Source organism: Coregonus lavaretus, assembly GCF_964263955.1.
Source record: "Coregonus lavaretus genome assembly, chromosome: 3".
Taxonomy (NCBI): Eukaryota; Metazoa; Chordata; class Actinopteri; order Salmoniformes; family Salmonidae; genus Coregonus; species Coregonus lavaretus.
In genome coordinates, this window is record NC_139990.1 from 55,261,898 (window position 1) to 55,289,844 (window position 27,947).

The following is a 27,947-nucleotide window of genomic DNA, read 5'->3' on the forward strand; positions in this document are numbered from 1 at the left end:
ATTCCTTCTCAGAGTTTGTGGAAAGATTAAAACATTTCCGGCTAGCTAAATTGCACTTGCTACATCCATTTTTGGACTTAAGTAAATGATACATTAGTGATATACACTGAGTATACAAAACATTAAGAACACCTGCTCTTTCCATGACATAGACTGACCAGGTGAACTGGGAAGGTGTTCCTAATGTTTGGTATACTCAGTATTTACCCATTGATTCTTGAAGAATATAACTTATAAATGCCTCATGAGCGTAGTTCAACTGTTGTACCCCATCAGAACCTAGAATATAAGCTTGTTATAGTTCTAATGTTTGTAAACAATATAAACGTTAACAAACACTGTATATTCTCAACATGGTTAAATCTATAATTTTGATATCATGGATGGTCAGTCCTTGCGACATTGCCTCTTCCCTCTCAGGAGGTTGAAAAGGTTGGGCCCTCAAATCCTGAAAAGGTTCTACAGCTGTACCATTGAGAGCATATTGACTGGCTGCATCACTGCTTGATATGGCAATAGCACCGCCCTCGATTGCATGGCGCTACAGAGGGTTGTGCAGAGAGCCCAGTACTGAGGCTGAGCTCCCTGCCATCCAGGACATCTTTATCAGGCGGTGGGAAAAGAAAGACCCGAACCACCCAAGCCATAGACTATTTTCTCTGCTGCCGCACAGCAAGAGGTACTTACTTTGTGTATTTCTTATTTCTTTTCTTTTTTTCTAGTAATTTATTGATTATTGCATTGTTGGGTTTTGAGTTTGCAAGAAAGGCATTTCACTGTACTTGTGCATGTGATATTAAAACTTGAAACTACAAAACTTTCTATGAATTTGAGTGGTTACATTTCTCCAGCTTCATACCTCAGCTTTTTACCAAAACTGTCAGGGTACCCACTTTTTTATTGTTTGAACCACAGATAACCTTTCTTAAAGTGCAATTTAAATAGGCAATCTAGAAACAAAGCAAGAGAACATGAAAGTGATTCCGGTATTATAACCACTACCAGCTCTGTTTTGGCCAGTAATGCACATTCCCCTACCGACTGGCATAATTGTTCACAGAATATCTATTTATACAGGAGGATATGCACTACATCCTTAAACAAGGTGGATCCCCAAATTTAGAATTCCAGAGATCCCAAGGTTGAGCTGAGGGTCAGGTGAGATCAGAGTGCCCTGTTCTTTCCCAGACATGATTGATGTCAGCAGTGGAGTGTGATTACGAAGGAATGTGGCTGTTTCGGTCAGATCAGAGCACCCTCTGTCCTCTCTCCTCTTTCCCTCGCTCTGTGTCTGGTAGTGAGTGAGCGGTGTGGGTCAGAGTGGAGGTGAGCAGTAAGGGGACACCCAGGTAGGAATTCAGCCAGGGACTCTCCGACAGTCTGCGGTCTTATCTCCTGACCGTCCTGTGGAACGGCCCGTTAACCCTGCCTACTGCAGTCACTCACACATGAGCAGGTTGGTTATTAAATTAACTCAGTCACCTAGTAACGTCATCAGTTCTGTCCTACATGGTGTCCAGGGAGAAAGAATGAACACTAACTCAGCACAATGTGATGTTATTGTACTATAACAAAATAACCTCTACAATGTCCATAGTAGTGACACTTGTCATGACCATTTTCTACCACTTGTCTCTAATGTGATGTTATGGGTTATTATATGGTCAAAGTTCCATAACATAATAACGGGGACTATTAGAATGCTCATTGTCATTAACGAAGCATAGCTATATCATGACTTAATTATAAGACTGTACATTTTCAATTAAAGTTAATGTTACTAGCCAGAGAAGGTTAGTGTAGTCACATTTGATGTGAAATATACATTAAATATGCTTTCACAAATGCATTACACTTTTATAAATAGATCACTTAATTTGTGATTTGTAAGCCATTCAGGTCTCGGTCTCACACGCTCTCTCGCTCCTCTTTCTCACAATGCAGTTGTCATGTAGTTCGAGGCTGAGATATTTCAACCAACAGGTTTCTAAAGTTCTGGTGGAGCTGATATTGGAAGGTGCTACATAGATACTGATTGAGGATTTAAATAACAACCATTGAGACTCTTGGTTAATGTTTAAACGGATGGAATCCCTGTCTATTGAAAGCACAGTTGCTTTGCTCAGTTATATTGTGCAGGCTGAATCAGACTACAACTTTAACTTTCATTCCCACTATCTGAAGCCACATCATATCAAATCAAATCAAATTTTATTGGCCACATGCGCCGAATACAACAGGTGCAGCACGGCGCTTGTAACGCTAAGGTAGTGGGTTCGATCCCCGGGACCACCCATACACAAAAATGTATGCACGCATGACTGTAAGTCACTTTGGATAAAAGTGTCTGCTAAATGGCATATTATTATTATTATTATTATTATTATTATTATTATTATTATTACAGTGAAATGCTTACTTACAGCCCTTAACCAACAGTGCATTTATTTTTAACAGTAGGGAGGCTATATATACAGGGGGGTACTGGTGCAGAGTCAATGTGCGGGGGCACCAGCTAGTTGAGGTAGTTGAAGTAATATGTACATGTGGGTAGAGTTAAAGTGACTATGCATAAATAATTAACAGAGTAGCAGCAGCGTAAAAGGATGGGGTGGTGGGGCAGTGCAAATAGTCCGGGTAGCCATGATTAGCTGTTCAGGAGTCTTATGGCTTGGGGGTAGAAGCTGTTGAGAAGTCTTTTGGACCTAGACTTGGCACTCCGGTACCGCTTGCCATGCGGTAGCAGAGAGAACAGTCTATGACTAGGGTGGCTGGAGTCTTTGACAATTTTGAGGGCCTTCCTCTGACACCGCCTGGTATAGAGGTCCTTGATGGCAGGAAGCTTGGCCTCAGTGATGTACTGGGCCGTACGCACTACCCTCTGTAGTGCCTTGCGGTCGGAGGCCAAGCAGTTGCCATACCAGGCGGTGATGCAACCAGTCAGGATGCTCTCGATGGTGCAGCTGTATAATTTTTTGAGGATCTGAGGACCCATGCCAAATCTTTTCAGTCTCCTGAGGGGGAATATATATAATATAATGTACAATACAATATGAAAAACCCATAGAGGATGTATATATGTATGTTTACATTACAAACATCAAATGGTTGTGTGTGAAAAGGTGCTTGTCAGTGTTAGCTATTTCTCTGAACCACACCTCTCAGTACAGAACACCTCATTACCCATCAGTCTAACTGGATTGACTAATATACTGCGACCCTACTGTAGGCCTAGCTAGTCCTACTATGCTGTTTAGTTAATACCATTAGCTCTCCAGATGTCACCTCGTGCTTGTAGTGGTCACATACAGTGCCTTCAGAAAGTATTCACACCCTTTGACTTTTTCCACATTTTGTTGTTACAGCCTGAATTTAAAATGGATTACACTTACATTTTCTGTCACTGGCCTATGCACAATAAGTAGAATTATGTTTTTATAAGTGTTTACTAATTAATAAAAAATGAAACGCTGAAGTGTCTTGAGTCAATAAGTATTCAACCCCTTTGTTATGGCAAGCCTAAATACGTTCAGGAATAAACATTTGCTAAACAAGTCACACAAATTGCATGGATTCACTCTGTGTGCAATAGTGTTAACATGTTTTTTGAATGACTACCTCATCTTTGTACCCCACACATACAGATAATTGTAAGGTCCCTCAGTCGAGCAGTGAATTTGATACACAAATTCAACCACAATGACCAGGGAGGTTTTCCAATGCCTCGCAAAGAAGGGCACCTATTGGTACATGGGTGAAAAAAAGCAGAATATCCCTTTGACCATGGTAAAGTTATTAATTACACTTTGAATGGTGTATAAACACCCAGTCACTACAAAGATCCAGGCTTCCTTCCTAACTCAGTTGCCGGAGAGGGAGGAAACCGCTCAAGGATTTCACCATGAGGCCAATGGTGACTTTAAAAGAGTTATGGAGTTTAATGTCTGTGATGAGAGAACTGAGGATGGCTCAACATTGTAGTTACTCCACAATACTAACCTAAATGACAGTGAAAATAAGGAAGACTGTACAGAATAAAACTATTCCAGAACATACACCCTGTTTGCAACAAAGCACTAAAGTAATACTGCAACAAATGTGGCAAAGCAATTAACTTTTTGTATTGAATACAAAGTTATGTTTGGGGCAAATACAACACATTACTGAGGACCACTCTCCAGATTTTCAAACATAGTGGCGGCTGCATCATGTTATGGGTACGCTTGTAATCGTTAAGGACTGAGGAGTTTAATCAGGATAAAAAGAAAAGGAATGGAGCTAAGCACAGACAAAACCCTAGTGGAAAACCTGGTTCAGTCTGCTTTCCAACAGACAATGGGAGATTAATTCACCTTTCAGTACAACAATAACCTAAAACATAAGGCCAAATCTACACAGGAGTTGCTTACCAAGAAGACAGTAAATGTTCCTGAGTGGCCGAGTTACAGTTTTGGATTAAATCTGCTTGAAAATCTATGGCAAGACTTAAATGGTTGTCTAGCAATGATCAACAACCAATTTGACAGAGCTTGAAGAATTTTGAAAAGAATAATGGGCAAATACTGTACAATCCAGGTGTGGAAAGCTCTTAGAGACTTACATTTACATTTTAGTCATTTTAGCAGACGCTCTTATCCAGAGCGATTTACAGTTAGAGTGCATAGATATTTTTATTTTTTATACTTACCCAGAAAGACTCACAGTTGTAACTGCTGCCAAATGTGATTATAATATGTATTGACTCAGGGGTTTGAATACTTATGTAAATGTGCTAACATTTCTAAAAACATTTAGTCATTATGGGGTATTGTGTGTAGATGGGTGAGAAAAATTAATGAAATCAATTTTGAATTCCGGCTGTAACAACAAAATGTGGAATAAGTCAAGGGGTATGACCTTTTTGTGGTGTTTTTTACAGGCATAATACTGTGACAGGCTTTTGCAGTGTTTTGATTTGTTTTCTCTTGTTCTGTTAATACTGTCAGTGAAAGTTGTGTGTGTGTGTGTGTGTAACAGTGTTGCTTCCGTCCCTCTCCTCGCCCCTACCTGGGCTTGAACCAGGGACCCTCTGCACACATCGACAACAGTCACCCTCGAAGCACCGTTACCTGTCGCTCCACAAAAGCCGCGGCCCTTGCAGAGCAAGGGAAACAACTACTTCAAGGTCACAGAGCGAGTGACGTCACCGACTGAAACGCTACTAGCGCGCACCGCTAACTAGCTAGCCATTTCACACCGGTTACATGTGTCTACTGCATTCAACACCATTTCCTGTGTAATCATAGGACACCACTGAGTCCTGTAGTTGGATAGACATCCAGCACAGTTCACAAATGGATCTAACTGGAGGAAGTTGTATTTTTGTTTGAGAGCAGAGAGATTGAGAGAAAGGGGATATGACGAAAAGCATTTAATGGTTTTATTAGGCTGTGATCAGGGTGACTGATGGAGAGAGCGACCCCCGAGCGCTCACTGACCCCATCCCTAATGATTCCCTTAATTCCAGGCCATGATTCCAAATCCCAATTAGGAGGCATGTGTGAGAGCCGGAGCATGGTAAGAATGGCTTTAATTGCGATGAGTTATCATCTAGACCAGTGTAATTGAGCCCCCATCTTAAGGGGCGGCACTTCTGACAAATTGATTTAATACCGAAGCGATTCTCCCGTCCCTAATGGTGGATCAGGTCCTTCTCTCCACGCTGGGCCACAGGCGCAGAGGCAATTGTGTGCGGTGATTACCAACTGCTCTGTAATCGCTCTCTGTCGTCTGTGTGCGCAAGAGGACTCAGACACACACCCAGGACCCATGGCAGGGCACATAGGTCTTAGCCTATGCCTCAGGTAGCCCTGAACATACCCATCATACTGAAGCACTGTAGGGAGAGAGAGAGAGAGAGAGGGCTGATATGGAGAGTCACTAGAAGTCAATACGACATCAAATTTTATTGGTCACATACACATATTTAGCAGATGTTATTGCAGGTGTAGCGAAATGCTTGTGTTCCTAGCTCCAACAGTGCAGGAATATCTAACAATTCACAACAATGCACACGTCTAAAAGTAAAAGAATAGCATTAAGAAATATATACAGTTGAAGTCTGAAGTTTACATACACCTTAGCCAAATACATTTAAGCTCAGTTTTTCACAATTCCTGACATTTAATCCTAGTAACAATTCCCTGTTTTAGGTCAGTTAGGATCACCACTTTATTTTAAGAATGTGAAATGTCAGAATAATAGTAGAGAGAATTATTTATTTCAGCTTTTATTTATTTCATCACATTCCCAGTGGGTCAGAAGTTTACATACACTCAATTAGTATTTGGTAGCATTGCCTTTATATTGTTTAACTTGGGTCAAACGTTTCAGGTAGCCTTCCACAAGCTTCCCACAATAAGTTGGGTGAATTTTGGCCCATTCCTCCTGACAGAGCTGGTGTAACTGAGTCAGGTTTGTAGGCCTCCTTGCTCACACACGCTTTTTCAGTTCTGCCCACAGATTTTCTATAGGATTGAGGTCAGGGCTTTGTGATGGCCACTCCAATACCTTGACTTTGTTGTCCTTAAGCCATTTTGTCACAAATTTGGAAGTATGCTTGGTGTCATTGTCCATTTGGAAGACCCATTTGCGACCAAGCTTTAACTTCCTGACTGATGTCTTGATGTTGCTTCAATATATCCACATAATTTTCCTTCCTCATGATGCGATCTATTTTGTGAAGTGCACCAATCCCTCCTGCAACAAAGCACCCCACAGCATGATGCCGCCACCCCGTGCTTCACGGTTGGGATGGTGTTCTTCGTCTTGCAAGCACCCCCTTTTTCCTCCAAAATAAAAACGATGGTCATTATGGCCAAACAGTTCTATTTTTGTTTCATCAGACCAGAGGACATTTCTCAAAAAAGTACGATCTTTGTCCCCATGTGCAGTTGCAAACCGTAGTCTGGCTTTTGTATGGCGGGTTTGGAGCAGTGGCTTCTTCCTTGCTGAGCGGCCTTTCAGGTTATGTCGATATAGGACTCGTTTTACTGTGGATATAGACACTTTTGTACCTGTTTCCTCCAGCATCTTCACAAGGTCCTTTGCTGCTGTTCTGGGATTGATTTGCACTTTTCGCACCAAAGTATGTTAATCTCTAGAAGACAGAACATGTCTCCTTCCTGAGTGGTATGACGGCTGCTTGGTCCCATGGTGTTTATACTTGCGTACTATTGTTTGTACAGATTAATTTTGTACCTTCAGGCGTTTGGAAATTGCTCCCAAGGATGAACCAGACTTGTGGAGGTCTACCATTTTTTTTCTGAGTTCCAGGCTGATTTCTTTTGATTTTCCCATTATGTCAAGCAAAGAGGCACTGAGTTTGAAGGTAGGCCTTGAAATACATCCACAGGTACACCTCCAATTGACTCAAATGATGTCAATTAGCCTATCAGAAGCTTCTAAAGCCATGACATCATTTTCTGGAATTTTCCAAGCTGTTTAAAGGCACAGTCAACTTAGTGTGTAAACTTCTGACCCACTGGAATTGTGATACATTGAATTATAAGTCAAATAACCTGTCTGTAAACAATTTTTGGAAAGATGACCTGTGTCATGCACAAAGTAGATGTCCTAACCGACTTGCCAAAACTATAGTTTGTTAACAAGAAATTTGTGGAGTGGTTGAAAAACAAGTTTTAATAACCTAAGTGTATGTAAACTTCCGACTTCAACTGTAAATATTAGGACGAGCAATGTCGGAGGGGCATTGACTAAAATACAGTAGAATAGAATACAGTATATTCAAATGAAATGAGTAAAGCAGTATGTAAACATTGTTAAAGTGACCAGTGATTCTATGTATATCGGGCAGCAGCCTCGAAGGTGCAGGGTTGAGTAACCGGGTGGTAGCCGGCTAGTGATGGCTATTTAAAAGTCTGATGGCCTTGAGATAGAAGCTGTTTTTCAGTACAGCTTTGATGCACCTGTACTGACCTCACCTTCTGGATGGTAGCGGGGTGAACAGGCTGTGGCACAGGTGGTTGATGTCCTTGATGAGCTTTCCTGTGACATCGGGTGCTGTAGGTGTCCTGGAGGGCAGGCGGTGTGTGTGTGCCCCCGGTGATGCGTTGGGCAGACTGCTCCACCCTCTGGAGAGCCCTGTGGTTGCGAGCGGTGCAGTTGCCAAACCAGGTGGTGATACAGCCCGACAGGATTCTCTCAATTGTGCATCTGTAAAGGTTTGTGAGGGTCTTAGGGGCCAAGCCGAATTTCTTCAGCCTCCTGAGGTTGAAGAGGCACAGTTTTGCCTTCTTTACCACTCTGTCTGTGTGGGTGGACCATTTCAGATTGTCAGTGATGTGTACGCCAAGGAACTTGAAGCTTTTCACCTTCTCCACTGTGGTCCTGTCGATGTAGATAGGGGCGTGCTCCCTCTGCTGTTTCCTGAAGTCCACGTTCAGCTCCTTCATTTTGTTGAAGTTGAGGGACATGGTGAGGCAGTGGCTAGGGAGTATTGTTGATGATGTCACCAAGTACTTGCTCACAGTTGGCTGTTCCTTAGAGAAGGTGGAGCATGTACAGAGTGCCATGGAGGTCTTCTCTGCAATGCAGAGCATGTGCTCTCAGGTCACTAAACTGGTTGGGCCTGTTTTGACGGCAGGATTCGTTCTGAGCCTGTTTCAACTTGTCAGTGATTCTCTCTATTTATTTTGTGTGGGGTACAAATTAAAACAAAAACATATATAAAGTAATGTGAAACAGATACATTTCTGACATTGTTGTTATGGTGTGAATCAGTGTTAGACGTCTTCGCAATTCACCATCAATAATCTAATACAGGGTGATGATCCAGATGGCGGTCAGTTTAACAAACAACGCAATTGTCTGTCTTTCCCCTGCAGACCTACACACACCACACATCTGACTACTGCACTGATAGACAGACACACACTGAACTTTCCATGGCAACACCTCAAGGACATCTCTCTCTCTGCCTGTCTCTCTCGCTCTCCCGCTCATCTCTTTGAGTCCATTAGTAAGGTTTTGGCCTCCAATGTGTAATGAGAGGTATGGCATAGGTTATACTAATGATACATAACCCTTCCTGATGACAACAGTGAGTTGGATCAGTTCCTCTTTGGGATAATGCTGTTTCTTCTTGATTTTTGTTGCTTTCGTTTTGTTTTTTTGTTACTGTTCGAATGTTGACGATGGGAACTGTCTGATGCCAGGAACAGTAGAATTGGCACTTTGTTTCTAGTGCCTTCGTTGAAGTCACAGGCTTTTCCTTTGTAGCTTTTTACAAGCCCACTGTCATTACTTTCACCTCGTATGGTGAGTCTGGAGGTGGCTATAGCTACTGTCTTGTACTTAGTGTTCAGTCTCTTCCTGAAACTCTGATCTCCTCCTAACAATCTCCATGTCCTGATGATTTCCTGCAAGTTTGATTACTCACACACAGTACACTGGATACGTTATTGTACTCCTATATCTTGAGTAATAGTAATCTCATCATATAACTGTATGTAAGAAATGAACTTATCTTATTTTCTCCCCCTCTTTTTCTGTCTGTCTCTCTCTGCCTCTGTCTACCTAGGGGCGGACCGGGCGGCATGAGCTGGTCACCTTTCTGGATAACAAAGAGAAGATGGCCTCGAAGAAGAAGACTGGCGTGATAGTGGGGGTCCTCATCACTCTGCTTGTCTTGGCAGCCGTGGCAGGAATCCTCATCTGGCTCTTTGCTAGTGAGTACAACTTTACTATTTAGTCTGAGACTAATGCATGTAAAAAATCATAGACTGTAGGTACTATCACTCAGTCTGACTGAGTGAAAATGCAAAGGATGGCCCAAAGTGGCTCAATAACTCCAACTGTAGTAATGTTGATGATTTCCAACCCTCTCAGTTTGGCTTGGAGTATTCTGGTTTGTTTCTTCTAATGTCTGAATATAAAATGGATAGATCAATGTAAACAATGTCGAACAGCTTTTTATAATCTACCCGGAAGGACTTAGGTTTGAGTTGGCAGCCCTAGCCAACTGCCATTGGCCAATCTAAACCTGCCATCTACAGGGCACACCCAGGAGATTTCACATTCACAGGCTCCACTAAAAGTGGAGCACTGCTTATTTGAAGGCCTAGACGTTTGATACAAATATCTGAAATAAGTATAACGTTTGGAAGTTTTAATTTGACATTGATGTTAACCTGTTTGACAGGCCTTAATTTGGTTGTTGTTAATAATTCAGGGGAGTAAAGGGGCGTGGTCAAGAGTAGACGGAACACCCTGACAGACAGTCACACACACGCTCACTCTCCAGCCTGATCAGAGGTTTTACAGCGAGATAAACAAAACAAACAAACTCCTAATTCTCCTAAATCACTGTTGTTCTCTTTGTAGTCGCTCCAGCAGAGAATCCCTATTAACCATCTCTGGAAGTTTATGAGGAGGCATTGGTGTTGCATGTAGAACTTTTCTAAACTACTTCCTCTTTCTCCCACTCTCTTTCCCCCCAGTCAAAGACAGGGAGTCGGCGGCCACCATAAGTATGAAGCGTGTCCCAGCTCAGCGGGTGTATAGCGGGCACATGAAGCTGGACAACGTGCCCTACAACCAGAATCTGGAGGACCCCACCAGCACAGAGTTCAACAAGCTGGCAGACAACCTGGAAGAGATTGTGAGTTTGACCCCAGTTTAGGCTCAGATGCCAAGATGTTCTGTTCAAAAAACAGATTGAGCTTATTGTTTTTGATGGTGGTCAAATGTTGACAGACAATAGTGACGAGACGACAGACATTTCCCATTTCTTTGCTTGAAATGAGTTGAACTTTTGTTGGATGACTGGCCCAATACCCTTACCTCCACCCACAGGACCCTTTAGGCCAGGTACAGTATAAAGTCAGGTGTCGGAGTTCAGAACTGACTGAGATTCAGTTTCTCTCTCTCGTAAGATTTGTTGTAGCTATCCGCCACAGCATGTTTTTCTCCTGGTGGAAGGAGATTGCCAAAGGCACATTTGTGTGGGTGGACTGGAAGAGAGAAAATCATCTAGTTAACTCTGTTATTCACTCCAAAAACATTTCCTTTCATTAGAGTAATGGAGATGTGTGTATCGCCACTTGGGAACATGACAATGGTAAATTGCTATTTCTAAACCCACGGTCAGTGAGGCAACGCTTTAGTATGTATATCTGCGTGAGTGACAATGTAAGGTGTGTGTGAATACCGAGGTGGTCTGAATATAATTCTAGATGACTGTTCACTGAGCATTAATGTGACAACAGAACACAAACACACACCACCATCACTTTTCTTGGTATCTAACTGGCCAATACCTGGCGCACTCCCAACACCATGGTAACCTTGATCAATTAAACCTTGTATGGAGGATTCAGCAGAACTCTGAGGTCATGGCTCCCTCTCTTCGCCATGATAACAACAAATGGGTCGTCAGGTAACCTAGTGAATGATCAGTTTTATGTTTTGGCTTTTTTCTCCAGCTTAAGATCAACTACAAACAAGTTGAGTTCCTCTCCAAGTACTACACCAAGTCTGTGGTGACCGCCTTCAGGTAGGAGAGCATTCTGGGATGTGGAGTTTCTGCATGTTGGTAATGTACAGATGGCCATAAAGCTAGTCATGTGATCACTTTGTTTATTACATAATATGAATCTTTGAAAATGCTTATAGGATAAGTGTAATTTGCACAATGGAAAGTCCATTGCAGTAACTCAAAACACCAGCTGTACTTGAGGAGGGGTTTGGTAAAAACTGCACTATAGAAACGTTGAAGTGCATGATTGTGAGTGATCCATTAAGGCCTCAGTCAGCATAGTTTGGTCTTCTACACCTTCCTTCAAGTCCTTCTCTCTCCAGTGAGGGGGTGCTGGCGTACCACTGGACCCAGTTTGACATCCCGGCAGCGGACCTGGAGATGCTGCCAGAGTTCTCTGAGGATCGGGTCCTGGAGGTGCTGTGGAATGGCATCAGGGAGCAGGGCAAAAGCTCCGGCCAGAACCTCCACATCAGCAAAGTCACTGCCTCACGTGAGTTAGTAGTTAGTACCACCCAGTCAAGAACAAACCAGTGGGTGTAGTCTCTGGGGCAGGGGGTTCTATCGATAGACATAGGGTTTAAACTAAGGCAGCAGAGACCAACCCTCCTCCTGGAGAGTTAACCTGAGTCCTGCAAGCTTCCACTTCAACCCAAATCCAACACCCCTCATTTTACTAATTAGCTGCTCACCAGGAGCTTGATTAGCTGAATGAGGGGTAACAGAGTTGGAGCAAAAGCCTGCACACCCAGTATCTCTCCAGAAGGAGGGTTGGCCTCCCCTGAACTAAAGGGTTGTTTTTAATGAAGAGCAATGTACTGTCTGAAGCAAGCCCCCTCTCTGTCATCTTTCATAAGAATGCATATCTGATCTGATTTCTGCCATTAATGGCTGTTCTATGCCAGCTAGATGTCTCTGACATGCCCTAATAAGATAACATGGAGGTATAAGGGACGCCTCTCTGTTTGTATTGTATCAGAGATTGGACACTTTATGTAGTTTGGGTCCTCTGATGACATTACAGTAGCTGGCCTCTGGGCTGCCCTCTAGCTGCCTGCCTGCCTGGCGCTTGCCATTGTCATTTTTCTAGCTTCTGTCTACATCACATTGCATTGGTTTTGCTCTCTTTAAAATGATTTCTGTTTATATGATTTGATGTGGCTGTTAGACTGAGACGTATCGCTGGGCTCCGCGGGGCAAGGTGAGGGGGGGGGCGTTAAACAACAGTCCATTGGCAGCTGTCTTTTAACAGCAGTGTGTACGGCAACCCAAATATAATATACCCATGCATCAAACTCTATCAGCCTCTCAGTTTGGTAACACTCTCTTAACCCTCCCTCCTTATCTCTCATTTCCCCTTTCCCTCTCCTCTATCTCTCCTTTCCTCTCGTCTCCCTCCCCCTCTTACTCCACCACTCTGTCTCCTTCCACCGCCCCCTTCTCTCTAGGCACAGACCCCAGGATGGCCAGGAACCCCAGAGCTGGTGAGTAAACCCGCTGTCTCCCGTTTCAATCAATTGCCGCTGTAATTTTCCAGCCCGCTAGATGTTCACCCTGCTGCTGCCAGTCTGTGACGAATGCCTGCCCAGCTTGATACATAATGCTACTGCTACTGCTACTGCTGCTCCAGTCATGAAGAGATTGAGAGCCCTGGCTATATAGTACATGAGTGGACTACTGAATAAAAATGGATGTTGGCCTATTTCACTCATTTTTTTACCCTCTGTGTTGACGTGTAATCCTCAAACGATTTCACGCATGTTACATTTAATTTCAGATGAGAGTTGATAGTTGACATTGCATCAACAGATGAAATTGCATGATGAACAGTGTATAAGATGTGTACATTTCTCCACATCATGATATGACATTTTGATTGATGCCATACAACACAACACAGATCAAAAAATGTTTCCCACAATGTTATCTGCCTTGACGTTTGCACTTTTGGGAGTAGCGAGTCCAGAGTTTTTCCTTAGCATGTGAGCTGACCAGGGAAAACCCACGGCCTTGTTGGGCTACTGTACCTGGATGTCTGTACATCTACTAATGTAATCTGTTATGCTGTTACTTTCCTGCCCGTCAGATGACGAGTGTTTCTTCCGGTTGGAGGCTGACACTTTAGTTCAGAGCTTCCAGTCTCCAGGCTTTCCAGATCAGTACCCAGCCCATTCCCGCTGCCAGTGGCAGATCAGAGCCCCAGAACAGAACGCCATCTCAGTCCGATTCTCCCACTTCCACATAGAGGACGACTGCTCCGAAGACTTTGTGTCCATCTACGACTCCCTCAGCCCGGACGAGTCCCAGGCCATCACTCAGTGAGTGCTCTCACAACCACTACTGTGATGATGATAAATAATATTAATAATGCATTGATTTTTATTAGTGCTTTTCATGGACCCAAATACTCTTGTATAGGGATGGTGATGAGAGAGGCTGAATCAGGCCAATGTTTGTCATAATGCAGCTATTCTCCACAGCCCAAGGAAATCTGTGACAAACTCCAGCTTAATATCAGCAGTGATGCACAGACAAGTGAATTCAATTGTAAGATTGCAGATTTGTGTGAGACATATGGGCTTTGTTCGATCGAAGGTGGTTACCTGGTGTCTAGGCTAAGTTTAATTGATAGGTTGTTGTGCTGCGAGAATGCGGGTTTGTTTCCAATCGATAAAGCTATGTTAACAGTGGGAAAAAGGAAGCAGAAAGTCATAACTTCAAGGTTGCTTTCTTTCAGCGCAATAAATTATAGATTCTTCATCCTACCAAGAAACATACACTGAGTATACAAAACATTAGGAACACGTGCTCTTTCCATGACAGACTGACCAGGTGAACTTGACACAACTTCTGAGGGCAAAAGTGGGCGGTGCAACTCAATATTAGACGGTTTTGTACGCTCAGTGTATCCCACTTGTTTACAACCTTTATTAATTATTGTCCAACCAAGACATACATACTACCAGTACCAACATATGCTTACTTAATGAGAAAATAAAGTAAAAGTGTGTCATGTAGTTTTCCAGGATTCCCAAGAGGGACCGGAACATAACTTTATATTTGGCTAAGGTGCCTGGTGGGAATAGAAAAACATGGGAGAAAACTGTAGTTTTGAAGTGTAGTGAATGCTGTGGACTTCATTCCCATCACATTATTGGTGATTTTAGTTACTTGTTGGTATCCTGGTGCATTTAGCCCAGCACGTCGTCTTTCACTGTTAACATTGGGGACCTTCAGTGAGATTGAGTTGGCTCAAAAGGACCTCTCTTTTCCAATCTACCAGGGGTGCCACCCGGCCACCATGCTGCTGTGTGTAATTACGGTTGGTTGTCTGTGGACTCTGTGGGCGGCCGGATCTCTCTCTCTCCCACTGTGGCCACCTGAGTGCAAATCCGTGGCGGCTACACTGCAGGCAATTTCAAGTTCCAAACCCTTCGCCAAACAAATGTGGGTAGCCAGGCGATGCGTAAGATTTTTATATTGCTGCTCAGCCCATCAGCTTTATCCAAGGTGACACCAGGTTTATGAGAGCCATAATACAGTAGTTTCTAATGGCATTACCCTGCTGCAGGTAGATGTAGTGCTGCTCTTGCAGTGTCATTCACACCTCTGTGGCTCCGGCCGCCGGCCCACACTGTAGGAACGTTTAGCTAAAATACCTGTTTGACTTTGAAATGCCGTGTGTGTGTCTGAGCGGGCAAGAGCGAAGCGAGAGCCCAAGAGTGATCTATTGATCTCCACTCAGGCTATTTTTTCCCCCTTTTAATCGTTGATTTAATGGTTTTTGATGTGTGGGTGCTCATCAGTTATTTAGACATTTCAAATATATTTAATGGACATTTTGGGTTTCTGATTCATGTGTTTTATTGAAAGTGTGAAATGTCACTCTAGCAACACAGTGTAGATGGTATACTGATGGTTTATGCCTTTCATGCCTGCACCACATTCTGTCAGTGAATGAATTGAAGTCCCACACCTTGATCAGTGTTGCCCAGCCCTGTCATTGGTTGACGTCTCCATTTCCTGTATGAATCTCCTCCTACAGCAAGTGTGGTCAGAGGCCTCCTACCAATCCCTTGGAGGTGGTGTCGTCCAGTAACATCATGCTCATCAACCTCATCACCGACAGCAATGTCCAGAGGCCCGGCTTCAGGGCAGAGTACTCAATCATCCCCCTAACAACATGTAAGCTAACATGACACAGTCATCCCCTTATCTGTAACAACAGGTACAATGACAATGCCACTCAAACTGTCCATCTTTAACATGATGAACACTCTCTAATGACCCAACTGTTGCCATTTCAGCCAAAAGTTGTGGAGGAGTCCTGAGTGATGCTCAGGGGAACTTCAGCTCCGCCCATTACCCCAGCTTCTACCCCCCAGCCCTGGACTGCAAGTGGACCATTGAGGTAGGTGATGCTGCACCATAGCCCCTTCTGTTACCCTCTCTCTCTGGTCCCTCTCTATTTACCCCCTCTCTCTCTCTGGTCCCTCTCTATTTACCCCCTCTCTCTCTCTGGTCCCTCTCTATTTACACCTTCTCTCTCTGGTCCCTCTCGATTTACCCCCTTTCTCTGGTACCTCTCTATTTACACCCTCTCTCTGGTACCTCTATATTTACACCCTCTCTCTGGTACCTCTCTCTAGTCCCCTCTTTCCTGAACTATCCAATACTCTGTATGAGGGGAATGCTGAGGCTGCAGGATGTCAGCCAGGCTGTTCAGTACCTCTTCCATCTTCATCTGTCCTATTGCAGCAGCAGCCATTAAGGCTGTGTGTCTGGGGGGAGGAGGTGGGCTGGGTGTTCTCCAACAGTTACTGTAGGTTGAGTTCCAATTCCCTACACCTGCCACTTGGTCCCATTCCCCTTGTGGATTTGAAATCATTGGATTGGTGTAAGCAGGCTCGAGGGAGTTCCCACCGTATTTTCTTCACCATTTATTTTGAATTGATGAGGAGGAATGATCAAGGAGCAGGGCAGAGGGGAGGAGTGGTAGCATTTTCCAACTCTTAAGACTCACATGAACACAACCCTGGTTAATGATCTATCCACGTCCTCTGTCTCTCAGGTCCCTGCAGGGAAGCAGGTACGTGTCAAGTTCACCATGTTCCGTATGAAGGAGCCGAGAGTGGACGTCAGGGTGTGTCACAAAGACTACATAGAGGTCATGGGCACCAAGTAAGACTTTCCCTCTACTTACTGGACTTTATTGATTATCACAGGATAAAGGAAATGTGTCATCTGCTTTAAACCATCACATTCCATTGACATACGATGTCAGTATTTCCACTGTTTCTTTGTCAGGTACTGTGGGGAGATGTCTTCTCTGGCCCTGACCAGTACCACCAGCTCTCTGGTTGTGGTGTTCCACTCTGACGAGTCCTTCACAGACAAAGGCTTCCTGGCTCAGTACAATGCATACGATCCTTCCAACCGTGAGTAGTTTCTCTGGTGTTTATATATGACTCTGGATTGTATAAAATGTGCTACCATTTTATGGTACTGTTTTCAAACCCCTCTTACTCTCCATGGCAACTGATATGGGAGTGGTAGTGCTATTAATGTGAAAGTCGCTATATGACTGAGTAATCGTCACTATAACAACTGAACTAGTGCCCCAAACCCAGTGGCACACTGACTGACACTCAGACAGAGACGGTTCAATGATGGAGGTTTACAGACTGCAGCTCTGACATTTCACAGGTCCACTAATCACCATGGGAGCTTGTTTATGGTCTGTTTTATCTGGCTGTCAGTCAGGAGCACTTCTAGTTTCCGTCTCAGTCCCCTCCACTCCCCTCGTTCCCTCCACCCTCTGTAGTGCTGCTCTCTCAGAGTTGGGGCCATAATGGATTTCTAATTGCTTTGATCAATGGGTACGAGCAGAAGGCAACAAGACGGATGGGCCGACTATACACTGTCATTCCCTCACACTCCTTCTGTCACTCGCTCTCTCTCCATCTTTCTCTCTCTCATCCCCTCCTCCCCCCACCTCATTCTCTCTATTCTGTTACTGTGTGCAGCTTGCCCCAACCAGTTTGCCTGTGGCTCTGGATTCTGTATCAAGAAGGAGCTGCATTGTGACGGCTGGAACGACTGTGGGGACATGAGTGATGAAATTAACTGCAGTAAGTAGACACTGTCCTTGCTTGACCTCACCTCACCCCTACCTAACTCCCCCTCACCCCTCCCTCACTCCCCCTCACCCCTCCCTCACTCCCCTCCCTCTCTCCCCCTTCACCTCACGTTACCTCTCCCCCTTACCTTCCCTTCACCTACTTCCCACTCCCCTCACATTCCTGTGTGTGTGCATGTCTGTGTGATAGAAGCCTCTGACACACTGGCCGTTTCCTCTTGCTATTTTCAGAATGTGAAAAGGACCAGTTTGCCTGTGACAACGGGATGTGCAAGCCCAAGTACTGGGTGTGCGACCGTGTCAACGACTGCGGTGACGAGAGTGATGAGAAGCACTGCAGTGAGTAGCCGGCCAGACCCTCTCTATCTATGTAATGCCAGTCTGCGGGCTATATGGCCCGCTAATTGTGCTAACATTAAAGGCGCTAATGCGGTGGGCACTGGCTCCTAGCTCGGCTGTGTGTGGTCATTACTTTAGCAGTAATGTGGCTTGATGGAAGCCTTGCCCAATTTGCTCAGCCTCCATCTAGACTCTTAATCATGTATAATGCATTCAGCCTTTTAAAGCACAGAGCGGGGGAGGGATAGAGGGAGAACAAGCGGCCAGTCTGGCCACATTAGTAAAAATGTCTCTCTCTCTCTCTCTCCTCCCCCCTCCCCCTGTTCCAGGCTGTGCTAAGAATGAGTTTAGGTGTGGTGATGGGACCTGTTTTCCTCAGGATGTGGTGTGTGACACCAAGACGGACTGTGTGGACGGGAGTGACGAGGCTTCCTGTACCATCTGTAAGTCAACCCACAGAACACACACCAGACTCACTCATTACATGACATGACACGCCTCTCTTTTGACATATTTTAGCAATGTTTATGCTACTACACACACCACACATACACACAACTCTCCTCACATGAAAACCCTGTCACTCCTTTTTAATCTCAGTTTTGTGGATAAAGTGGATTTGTTAGACTATCTCAATCAATACAGCCAATGTAAACCACAGCCCTATCACTGTGTATGGTGCACTGCATTCTGATGCCTAACTGATAGGAGTGTCTTTTCATCCAACCTGGCCTAGCACTGAAATAGGTTTATGATAAATGGGATTGTTTTTAAAAAATCAGAAATGTGGTTTCTTATGATGTCTGGTTGGGTTTTCACTTTATTCATTTTTTCTCCTCTCTCTCTCTCTCTCTGTGTGCAGCTTCTGGTATCTGCTCTGACTTCAGCTTTAAGTGTAAGAACGAGGCGTGTGTGAACAAGGTGAACGCTGAGTGTGACCGGGTCAAAGACTGCACTGACGAATCAGACGAGGAGGGCTGCGGTAAGACAAGACAACCCAGCAGCAAGCTCTTTCATTCCTCCTCTCCTCCTCTCCTTTAGGTCTTCACTCGCTTCCCATCCTCTGGGCATCTCTCGCTCTTCTCTTGTCTTTGGAAAAACATCCATGAGTTAGCATGTAGTCTTAGAACTCCTATTTGATGCAAAAACCTCAACTAGCACATGAAACCAGTTGTAAGCTCATCAGTGTCACTCCTAACAGTGAGCTACAGGACAGCAGAGTAGTGGGGCTGAGATAACGTATGACTGGCTGCCTGTCTACAGAGCACCAAACAAGCCTGAGGGCCTCCATCCAGCAATTTTATTTATTTGATTCTTCTTTTGAGAACTATTGACGTCTGTGTGAATATTTTTATGTTTTTCCTTTCCTACAAGCCTCGGGGTCTGGCAGTGTTTTTTTTTATCAGCTAATGTGTCGGTGCCTTATTATAATTCCAACGAGCCACGCGGTTCAGCGCCAAGGCCACAGTGTCAAGTTAAAGTTATTTTCTCCTTCTCTTCTCTCTGTTCATTAACTCTCATCTCACTCTTCCTCTCCTCCATTCCGCCTTACCTCCCAACAGACTGTGGCATCCGGCCATACAAGCTTAACCGTATTGTGGGCGGGGAGAACGCGCAGCTGGGGGAGTGGCCCTGGCAGGTGAGCCTGCACTTCCAGACCCGTGGGCATGTGTGTGGTGCGTCAATCATCTCCAACCGCTGGCTCCTGTCTGCCGCCCACTGCTTCAAGACCGTCAGCCCTGAGTTAGTTCCACATACACACCACTGCTCTCCCTTCCTCCCTGCTTCTTCCCTGCTCCTCCTGCCTCTCAGCAGATTGCCCTTCCTATTGTTTCTGGAGCCTTTCAAATTTCCTCCTTTCACTTTGCTTTTGTTCTCTATGCCTCTTTTTTGGGTCTGTCTATCCCATCATGCCTGTGGGGAGTTTATGGGTTCTCTACTATACTGAAGCTTCTCTCCTTGACTTCTTCTTTCAAGATCTCCAGCCTTGCATGTGTACATGGCACCCCTCACACCTCTTCTTGTTTCTGATTCATAGACGGATCCTCCCATCTCTGCTTCTGAAGCCTTTGATATCTCCCACCTCCCTCTACTCTGCTTCCAAACACCTTTTTACTCCTCCTTTCCCACGCCCGGGGGTAGTTTATGGCCACTCTGCTGTCTTTCATCTACTTGACTGAGTTAACTTTGTTTGTTGGCGTCCCATTCTCTTTATTATTGTTCATTATTCCAGAGGACCTAGTTTTAGGGAACCTGTTCATTCATTTAATACTAAGGGCTCTTCAATCTGTAAAGCTGATTCCGCAATAGAAATGTAAAGGTCATTTCCGATTGAGCAAACATATGCAGCGTTTACCGTGAATGCGTTCTCTGCTAAAGTGGGAACATTGCCTTTACATTTCAATCACACTGTAAAGCTGAATTTCCGCAATGCGGATTGAATAGGTCCCTAAGAGAGACACGAGTATGATGGGTAAACCGTGCTTTACACAACACAGGAGTGTTTTGATCCACAGTACAAGGACTGAGAAATTAGTCCCTGATTATACTGTTTAGAAGAGATGCCTCAGGGGCCACATTTGCATCAAAGCAGCTTTATAGTGTATATAATAAAGTGTAAATATCTGGGCTGACAGTAGGTGGAGCACTAGCCATGCACTATAATATGATCCAGCACCGCTGTGTTGGGATGGATGTGGTCTTTTCCATTTAGCGAGCCAGCCACTGTAGGGGATGATGTAGCTGTGCACTGCGGCGGTTTCATGAACAGTACAGAGATTTACAGAGCTCTGCTGCTAGCATTGGTTACTCTCACAATCACACAGTCAGCTTGGAAGAGAAATTGCTTCCTTTCTGTATACAGACAGCATTCTCTTATTATGTGGGGAGGCTCTATAGGATGAGCTCAATCCTATAGCAGCAGTAGGCAGTCTTAGACTCAATCTTACATGGCTGATTCAATCAATTGAGTCTTTATTAATGACTGATTAGTTCATTATTGGAGTCAGGTGTGTTGCTGCTTTGGCCGGAGCAAAAGCCTGCCCCCACATTGGCCCCTTTCAGATAAGACTGTCAGCTCCTGGACCTATTGGCTGGTTAACATACACACAATCAATTCAATCTGCTCCTGTACTTTGTAAAAAACACTTTCAAGTGAGATTTCAAAGGCAGAGAGGGCAGCAGAATAACTGAATAATGTTACCCTCCCGTGCCCTCTCTCTCTCTCTCTCTCCCCTCATCTCCTCCTCCTCTAGAAACCACGTGGCCTCCAACTGGCAGACATACAGTGGCATGCAGGACCAGTACAAGCAGGATAATGTTCAGAGACGCTTGCTGAAGACCATTATCACCCACCCAGACTACAACCAGATGACCTATGACTACGACATCGCCCTGCTGGAGCTGAGCCAGCCGCTGGAGTTCACAAACACCATCCACCCCATCTGCCTACCTGCACGCTCCCACCTCTTCCCTGCTGGCATGTCCTGTTGGGTCACAGGCTGGGGCACGCTCCGCGAAGGAGGTGAGGGGTCGTATAGTTACGCTATTGTTCTTATAGACCTGGGTCATATACAATACATATATTGAATAATTTCAAATGCTAATGTTGCAATTGATTTAGTGCATTGGGTTAAAGTTAACATACATTTACTTATCTTTTATGCTACAGAACTGGGTCAATCTAGGGATGGGCATTTGACATTTCTTGAGTGTTAGAGTTTTGTAGTATTGAAATAAATTGAAATAAGTATTGAAATAAATAAATAAAATATATATTTTTAGAACACAAGGCCTGCACTAGAGAAAAATATGTGTGCATTTATCTATATGCCAACAGCGCGCAAAAATGCCTAATTTATCATAACCTTTACAGATAACACGTTCTAATTGCTAAATTGCCCCATATAGCCTACAGTATATTCAGTCAATAAAAAAACAAGTGCCATTTGAAAATCATGAATTGAAACCATAATGAGCTGTATAACCGGCTTGGCTCTGGCGGGTCACTCACAGCTTCGCCTAGCAGTGGCAAAATATAAAACGCATAAGGAACTATCTTACTGTGTTTTCTAAACGCAGATCTAAAATGATTCTTATAGTAATTTCTGCTCGGCATCAGACTTATGTGCTTCAGTTGCGCTTCTTCACTCTGATGAGAATTCACGAACTGGCGTTCTATCCGCAGACAGTGCTCTGACTGATGTGTAGCTACTTTTCTCTTGTACTTTTCTTGGTGTAGCCTCCTTTTCTCTGGTAAAATGCAAGATTAACTTCAAACAAAACATTTGATTAAGAAATGTAGCTGGCTACATCCTTTCTATGATAAACACTAGAAATATGATGGCCATGCATCGTTTTTGCAAAAAAATACCTTACTCATTGGAAGCTCATTTACATGTGTGGCTGCTAGCCAAATAGCGCTGCTCTTCGGTTGTCATCTGATGAAAATTAAGCTATTTCCTGACAAATGTGTTGCACAAATGTATTTTCTGTGAAGGAGAACTATAGTTGCACAACCCTGATCACTCTATTGAAGGGGGGGAAAAAACATTTGACTTTCAACATAAAACGCAGGTGAAAGGTTTTAAACTCAACCGCCTATCCTGGCGTTCGGGCCAGGTAGCCTACATCTGTGCGCAATCGAGCAATACTGACAAGACGGAGAAACCAGACATGTTGACATAAAACATATATAATTAAATAAACCACAACTTCATTATCACCGCATAGTTTGAGCTCTCCAAACAACGTGTCCACTACAAGAATGAGAATGGTATGCCGTATTAATACATTGAATGAACAGAAATGACCGTAACCAAATATTCTAGATTAATGGGGAAATGGCAATGATTAATAGTAGCCTACAATTACTACTGGTGATACTTTTGATATATAGCAGGGAATTCATGAACTTTGACAAACAATTCACACCATGAAAACAATGTGATTTGAGCATGAATTGGCATGGAGAGAGATGTGCCCATTAGATAAAATAAAATCTGATTTTAAAGATTTTTGATGTCCATTTGATTATTCATGCCCATCCCTAGGTCATACATGTTGAATACTTTCAGATAGTTGAGCTTTGCTTGATTTAGTATGAAGGGTCATTTAGACTAATGCTACTGTTCTCATACTGCAGACTTGGGCCAAATACTGTGCATTAGGTCAAGTATTTCCATATGCTTGAGCTGCACTTGATTTTAGTTTGAAAGGAATGGTGCCAAGAGACAGTGGAATAGTCCAAGAAAATGCTGAATCCGCACACCTCACATACTAACCATTTGGCATAGTATTTGACTCAGTCAGGTGTGTTATACAGCTCCTCTATGATATACACATCTTCTACGTCTCTCTTTCATCCTGGCATGCTTCTCTTCCCTCATCTTGACAATCCTCGCTCGCTCGCTCTCTCTCCATCCCTCTCTCCTCATGTCATCCCTCTTTCCTCATCTGTCTCCCATCATGGCGTCTTTCTCTTCATCGCCATGGCATCCTTCTCTTCTCTTCATCCCTCTTCCCTTACCTCCTCCCCATTCATTATCAACCCTCATCTCTCCCGTTCATGACCTCCCTCTCTCATGACGTCCCTCTCTTCTGTCAGCCCGTTCCAATTCCTTCTCCCTCATCTTCCGTCATAATATTTTCCTCATGTCATCCCTCTCATTCCCTTTCATCTCTCCCACATCTTTCTCTTATCATCCCTCTCTCTTCCATTACACCTTCCTCCATATCCATATTTCATACCAGACCTCCTCCCTCTCTCTTTCTCTTGAGGGATCTCTTAACTCTCCATTAGCCAACACAAAGCCAACCCGTTAGTACCTGGGCTGTAGGCTGTAGCTAGTGGACATGAAGGTAATCTCCTGGTAGTTATAACCACGCGTCTTCTCTTTTTCTCGTGGCCGATCAGGTTCCGTAGCACGGCTGCTGCAGAAGGCGGAGGTGAAGATCATTAACGACACGGTGTGTAACGTAGTCACCGAGGGTCAGGTCACATCCAGGATGCTCTGCTCCGGCTTCCTGTCTGGAGGGGTCGACGCCTGTCAGGTGGGAGGGATACGCACGGCAGGCTACATGCACACACTACACATATACAACTACACACACACACACACACACACACACACACACACACACACACACACACACAATACAAACACATGCAATTATAAACAGAAGCATATGGCTTACACCTACATCTTAAAACACTCCTAAACACGTTTCCTTTGTGCCCAATGTAATGTCTCTCTCCTTCTATTCTCCTCTGTTTCTCTCATCACTAGGGAGACTCGGGGGGTCCCCTGGTGTGCTTTGAGGAAAGTGGGTCGTGGTTCCAGGCAGGCATCGTGAGCTGGGGCGAGGGCTGCGCTCGTCGGAACAAGCCCGGCGTCTACTCACGCGTCACCAAGCTGAGAGACTGGATCCGCAAACTCACAGGGGTTTGATGATGAGGGGACATGAGGGAGGGGGGGCAGCGGGTAGACAGTTTGGGGGTCTGATGGGAGAAGACAAAAAATAAGGGATATGGAACATTGAGACTGATTGAGGACGTGTCCCCCCCATGGCGACCACAGCTATCCATCCATCTAGCTAGCCTCAACCAGCCCCCAACACCCACTGAGGGCCTGCATGGGGCTAGCTACTGCTCAGATGAATGATTTCAAATGGGTTGGGATTAGGTTTATCAATGTTTTTATGTTGTACTGATGCAACCTTGGTTCTCAAAGGCTCCAAGAGGCAGCAAGACTCCTGCACCTCGCTCAATCATGTCATGTTCCACTGGTTTGATGAATATTCTCCCAGTGTAAATAATGGATGATGTATATTTTGAAGACTCACTTTGTTTTTGGTGGTATTTGCCAAATCTCCCCCATTGCTATGATGTGAGATCACGTGTTCTGTTGTGCAGACAGACATGCCAAATGAACTGAGGGAAATAGAAATAGAACAGAAGTAGAATAGATATATTATAGAAAGATTTTACCTGCCAATTTTCACTTACTTAAAGTACCTTGACAAGAACATGGAATATTTTATAAGTGAGTGTGATACTAGTGATGTTAGTAATGCCGAGATGCATAGAATCTTGAGTTCTAACAAAGATTGTCTATTGCAGTGCAATCAGAACCTATTCATACCCCTTGATTTATTCCACATTTTGTTACAGCCTGAATTCAAAATGGATTAAATACTTTTTTTCACCCATCTATACACAATTACCCCATGATGACAAATTGAAAACATATTTTTAGAAATGTTTGTACAGACATATCTAATTTACATAAGTATTCACACCCCTGAGTAAATGCATGTTATCATCACCTTCGGCAGATATTACTGCTGCGAGTTTTTCATGGTAAGTCCCTATGAGCTTTCCACACCTGGATTGTACAATACTTGCACATTATTCTTTTCAAAATTCTTCAAGCTCTGTCAAGTTGGTTGTTGATCATTGCTAGACAGCCGTTTTCAAGTCTTGCCATAGGTTTTCAAGCCGATTTTAATTCAAAACTGTAGCTAAGCCACTCAGGAACATTCAATGTCGTCTTGGTAAGCAACTCCAGTGTATATATGGCCATGTGTGTTAAGTTAATGAAAGGTGAATTTGCCTATCAGTGTCTGTTGGAAAGCAGACTGAACCAGGTTTTCCTCTAGGATTTTGCCTGTGCTTAGCTCTGTCAAGTTTTGCTTTTATCCCACCAGAAAACTCCCAAGCCCTAGCCAATGACAAGCATACCCATAACATGATGCAGCCACCACCATGCTTGAAAATATGAAGTGTTACTCAGTGTTGTGTTGGATTTGCCCCAAACATAACACTTTGTATTCAGGAAAAAATGTAATTTCTTTGCCACATTTTTTGTAGTTTTACTTTTAGTGCCTTATTGCAAACTGGATGCATGTTTTCCAATATTTTTATTCTGTACAGGCTTTCTTCTTTTCACGCTGTCATTTAGGTTAGTATTGTGGAGTAACTACAATGTTGTTGATCCATCCTCATTGTTCTCCTATCACAGCAATTAAACTCTGTAACTGTTTTAAAGTCATCATTGGCCTCATGGTAAAATTCCTGAGCTGTTTCCTTCCTCTCTGGCAACTGAGTTAGGAAGGTCGCCTGTATCTTTGTAGTAACTGGGTGTATTGATACACCATCCAAAGTGTAATGAATAACTTCACCATGCTCAAAAGGTATAGTCAATGTCTGCTTTTTATTATTATTATTATTATTATTATTATTATTATTATTTTACCCATCTACCAATAGGTGCCCTTCTTTGCGAGGCATTGGAAAACCTTCCTGGTCTTTGTGGTTGAATTTGTGTTTGAAATTCACTGCTCGACTGAGGGACCTTGCGATTATCTGTATGTGTGGGGTACAGAGATGAGGTAGTCATTCAGAAATCATGTAAAACGCTATTATTGCACACCAAGTGAATCCATGCAATTTATATGACTTATTTAGCAGGTTTTTATTTCTGAACTTATTTAGGTTTGCCATAACAAAGGGTTTGAATACTTATTGACTATACATCTAAAAACATAATTCAACTTTGACATTATGGGATATTGTGCATAGGCCAGTGACACAATCTCAATTTAATCCATTTTAAATTCAGAATGTAACAACAAAATGTGGAAAATGTCAAGGGGTATGAATACTTTCTCAAGGCACTAAGAAGATATTTGAGTGACCGCTCGAACAATGGAAATATGTCCTCAAAGATGGGAGGAGGCGAGATCAGGTGGGACCATTCTAGCCAATGAGAGGGCAGATACGTGTGTGTGTGAACAACAGGCCATAGAGATAGATGGATGACTCGTCTTTGTATCTGTGCCACTATAGTGTCTGAATGCTACAATGGCGCTTCCCATGCGATCTCTTGGGTTGGGCGGTATCCAGATTTCCATACCTTCATACTGTGCCAAACTGGGATATAAGGTATTACCAGCAGTGCACACAAGGGGTGCAATTTATTTATTTACGGGAAAAATCCCCAACAAACGGCACTTACCAGAATGCTGACAAAATGCTAACAAGTACTAAGGAATCCCCCATAGCGAATGCTAGGTAAATGCTAGTGACCGCATGCAAACATTTACTACTAAAACAGACAACCCAGCTCATACATTTATGCAAGTAACTCAAAGTGCAGTTTGCAGCACTCACAAAAAAACATTTTAGACAGCAGGGATCTTAATCCAGGAGGGGATTGTCTCTGCTGCTGTTACCAAGAAGCTTGATCTTTCAAGCTAAAGTTAGCCACTTAGCTAACATTATCAAGTTAGCAAAACAAAGATGTGCCAAAATAAATTATTTCCAGGTTAACTTAATAGTTAAGATATATATATATATATATATATATAGCTGGCAAACATTAGTGAATTTCATGTAACTTGATCACCTCACTTAAAGTGGGAATATGTAAATGTTTTGGTACCTGACCAAATTCACATAGAAATGTGAGTTATAGATATACAGTGGGGAGAACAATTATTTGATACACTGCAGATTTTGCAGGTTTTCCTACTTACAAAGCATGTAGAGGTCTGTAATTTTTATCATAGGTACACTTCAACTGTGAGAGACGGAATCTAAAACAAAAATCCAGAAAATCACATTGTATGATTTTTAAGTAATTAATTTGCATTTTATTGCATGACATAAGTATTTGATACATCAGAAAAGCAGAACTTAATATTTGGTACAGAAACCTTTGTTTGCAATTACAGAGATCATACGTTTCCTGTAGGTCTTGACCAGGTTTGCACACACTGCAGCAGGGATTTTGGCCCACTCCTCCATACAGACCTTCTCCAGATCCTTCAGGTTTTGGGGCTGTCGTTGGGCAATACAGACTTTCAGCTCCCTCCAAAGATGTTCTATTGGGTTCAGGTCTGGAAACTGTCTAGGCCACTCCAGGACCTTGA

General features: G+C 43.6%; 1 protein-coding gene across 1 annotated transcript in view; it reads left to right on the forward strand.

The window, feature by feature from the left end:
* The window catches only part of LOC311115233 (suppressor of tumorigenicity 14 protein homolog), a 38,066-nt gene extending 11,864 nt beyond the window's left edge, over window positions 1-26,202 (forward strand). Inside the window, exons 2-19 of the mRNA XM_084157283.1 lie at window positions 9,581-9,728; window positions 10,500-10,660; window positions 11,484-11,554; window positions 11,860-12,029; window positions 12,985-13,020; window positions 13,623-13,854; window positions 15,582-15,721; window positions 15,844-15,947; window positions 16,608-16,717; window positions 16,844-16,974; window positions 17,563-17,667; window positions 17,907-18,014; window positions 18,344-18,457; window positions 18,877-18,996; window positions 19,577-19,757; window positions 21,269-21,537; window positions 23,929-24,065; window positions 24,302-26,202. Coding sequence (XP_084013409.1) covers window positions 9,581-9,728; window positions 10,500-10,660; window positions 11,484-11,554; window positions 11,860-12,029; window positions 12,985-13,020; window positions 13,623-13,854; window positions 15,582-15,721; window positions 15,844-15,947; window positions 16,608-16,717; window positions 16,844-16,974; window positions 17,563-17,667; window positions 17,907-18,014; window positions 18,344-18,457; window positions 18,877-18,996; window positions 19,577-19,757; window positions 21,269-21,537; window positions 23,929-24,065; window positions 24,302-24,463 — 2,499 coding nt within the window. The 3' untranslated portion in view covers window positions 24,464-26,202. The remainder of the gene's footprint in view (window positions 1-9,580; window positions 9,729-10,499; window positions 10,661-11,483; window positions 11,555-11,859; window positions 12,030-12,984; window positions 13,021-13,622; window positions 13,855-15,581; window positions 15,722-15,843; window positions 15,948-16,607; window positions 16,718-16,843; window positions 16,975-17,562; window positions 17,668-17,906; window positions 18,015-18,343; window positions 18,458-18,876; window positions 18,997-19,576; window positions 19,758-21,268; window positions 21,538-23,928; window positions 24,066-24,301) is intronic.
* The last annotated feature ends 1,745 nt before the right edge of the window (window positions 26,203-27,947 follow it).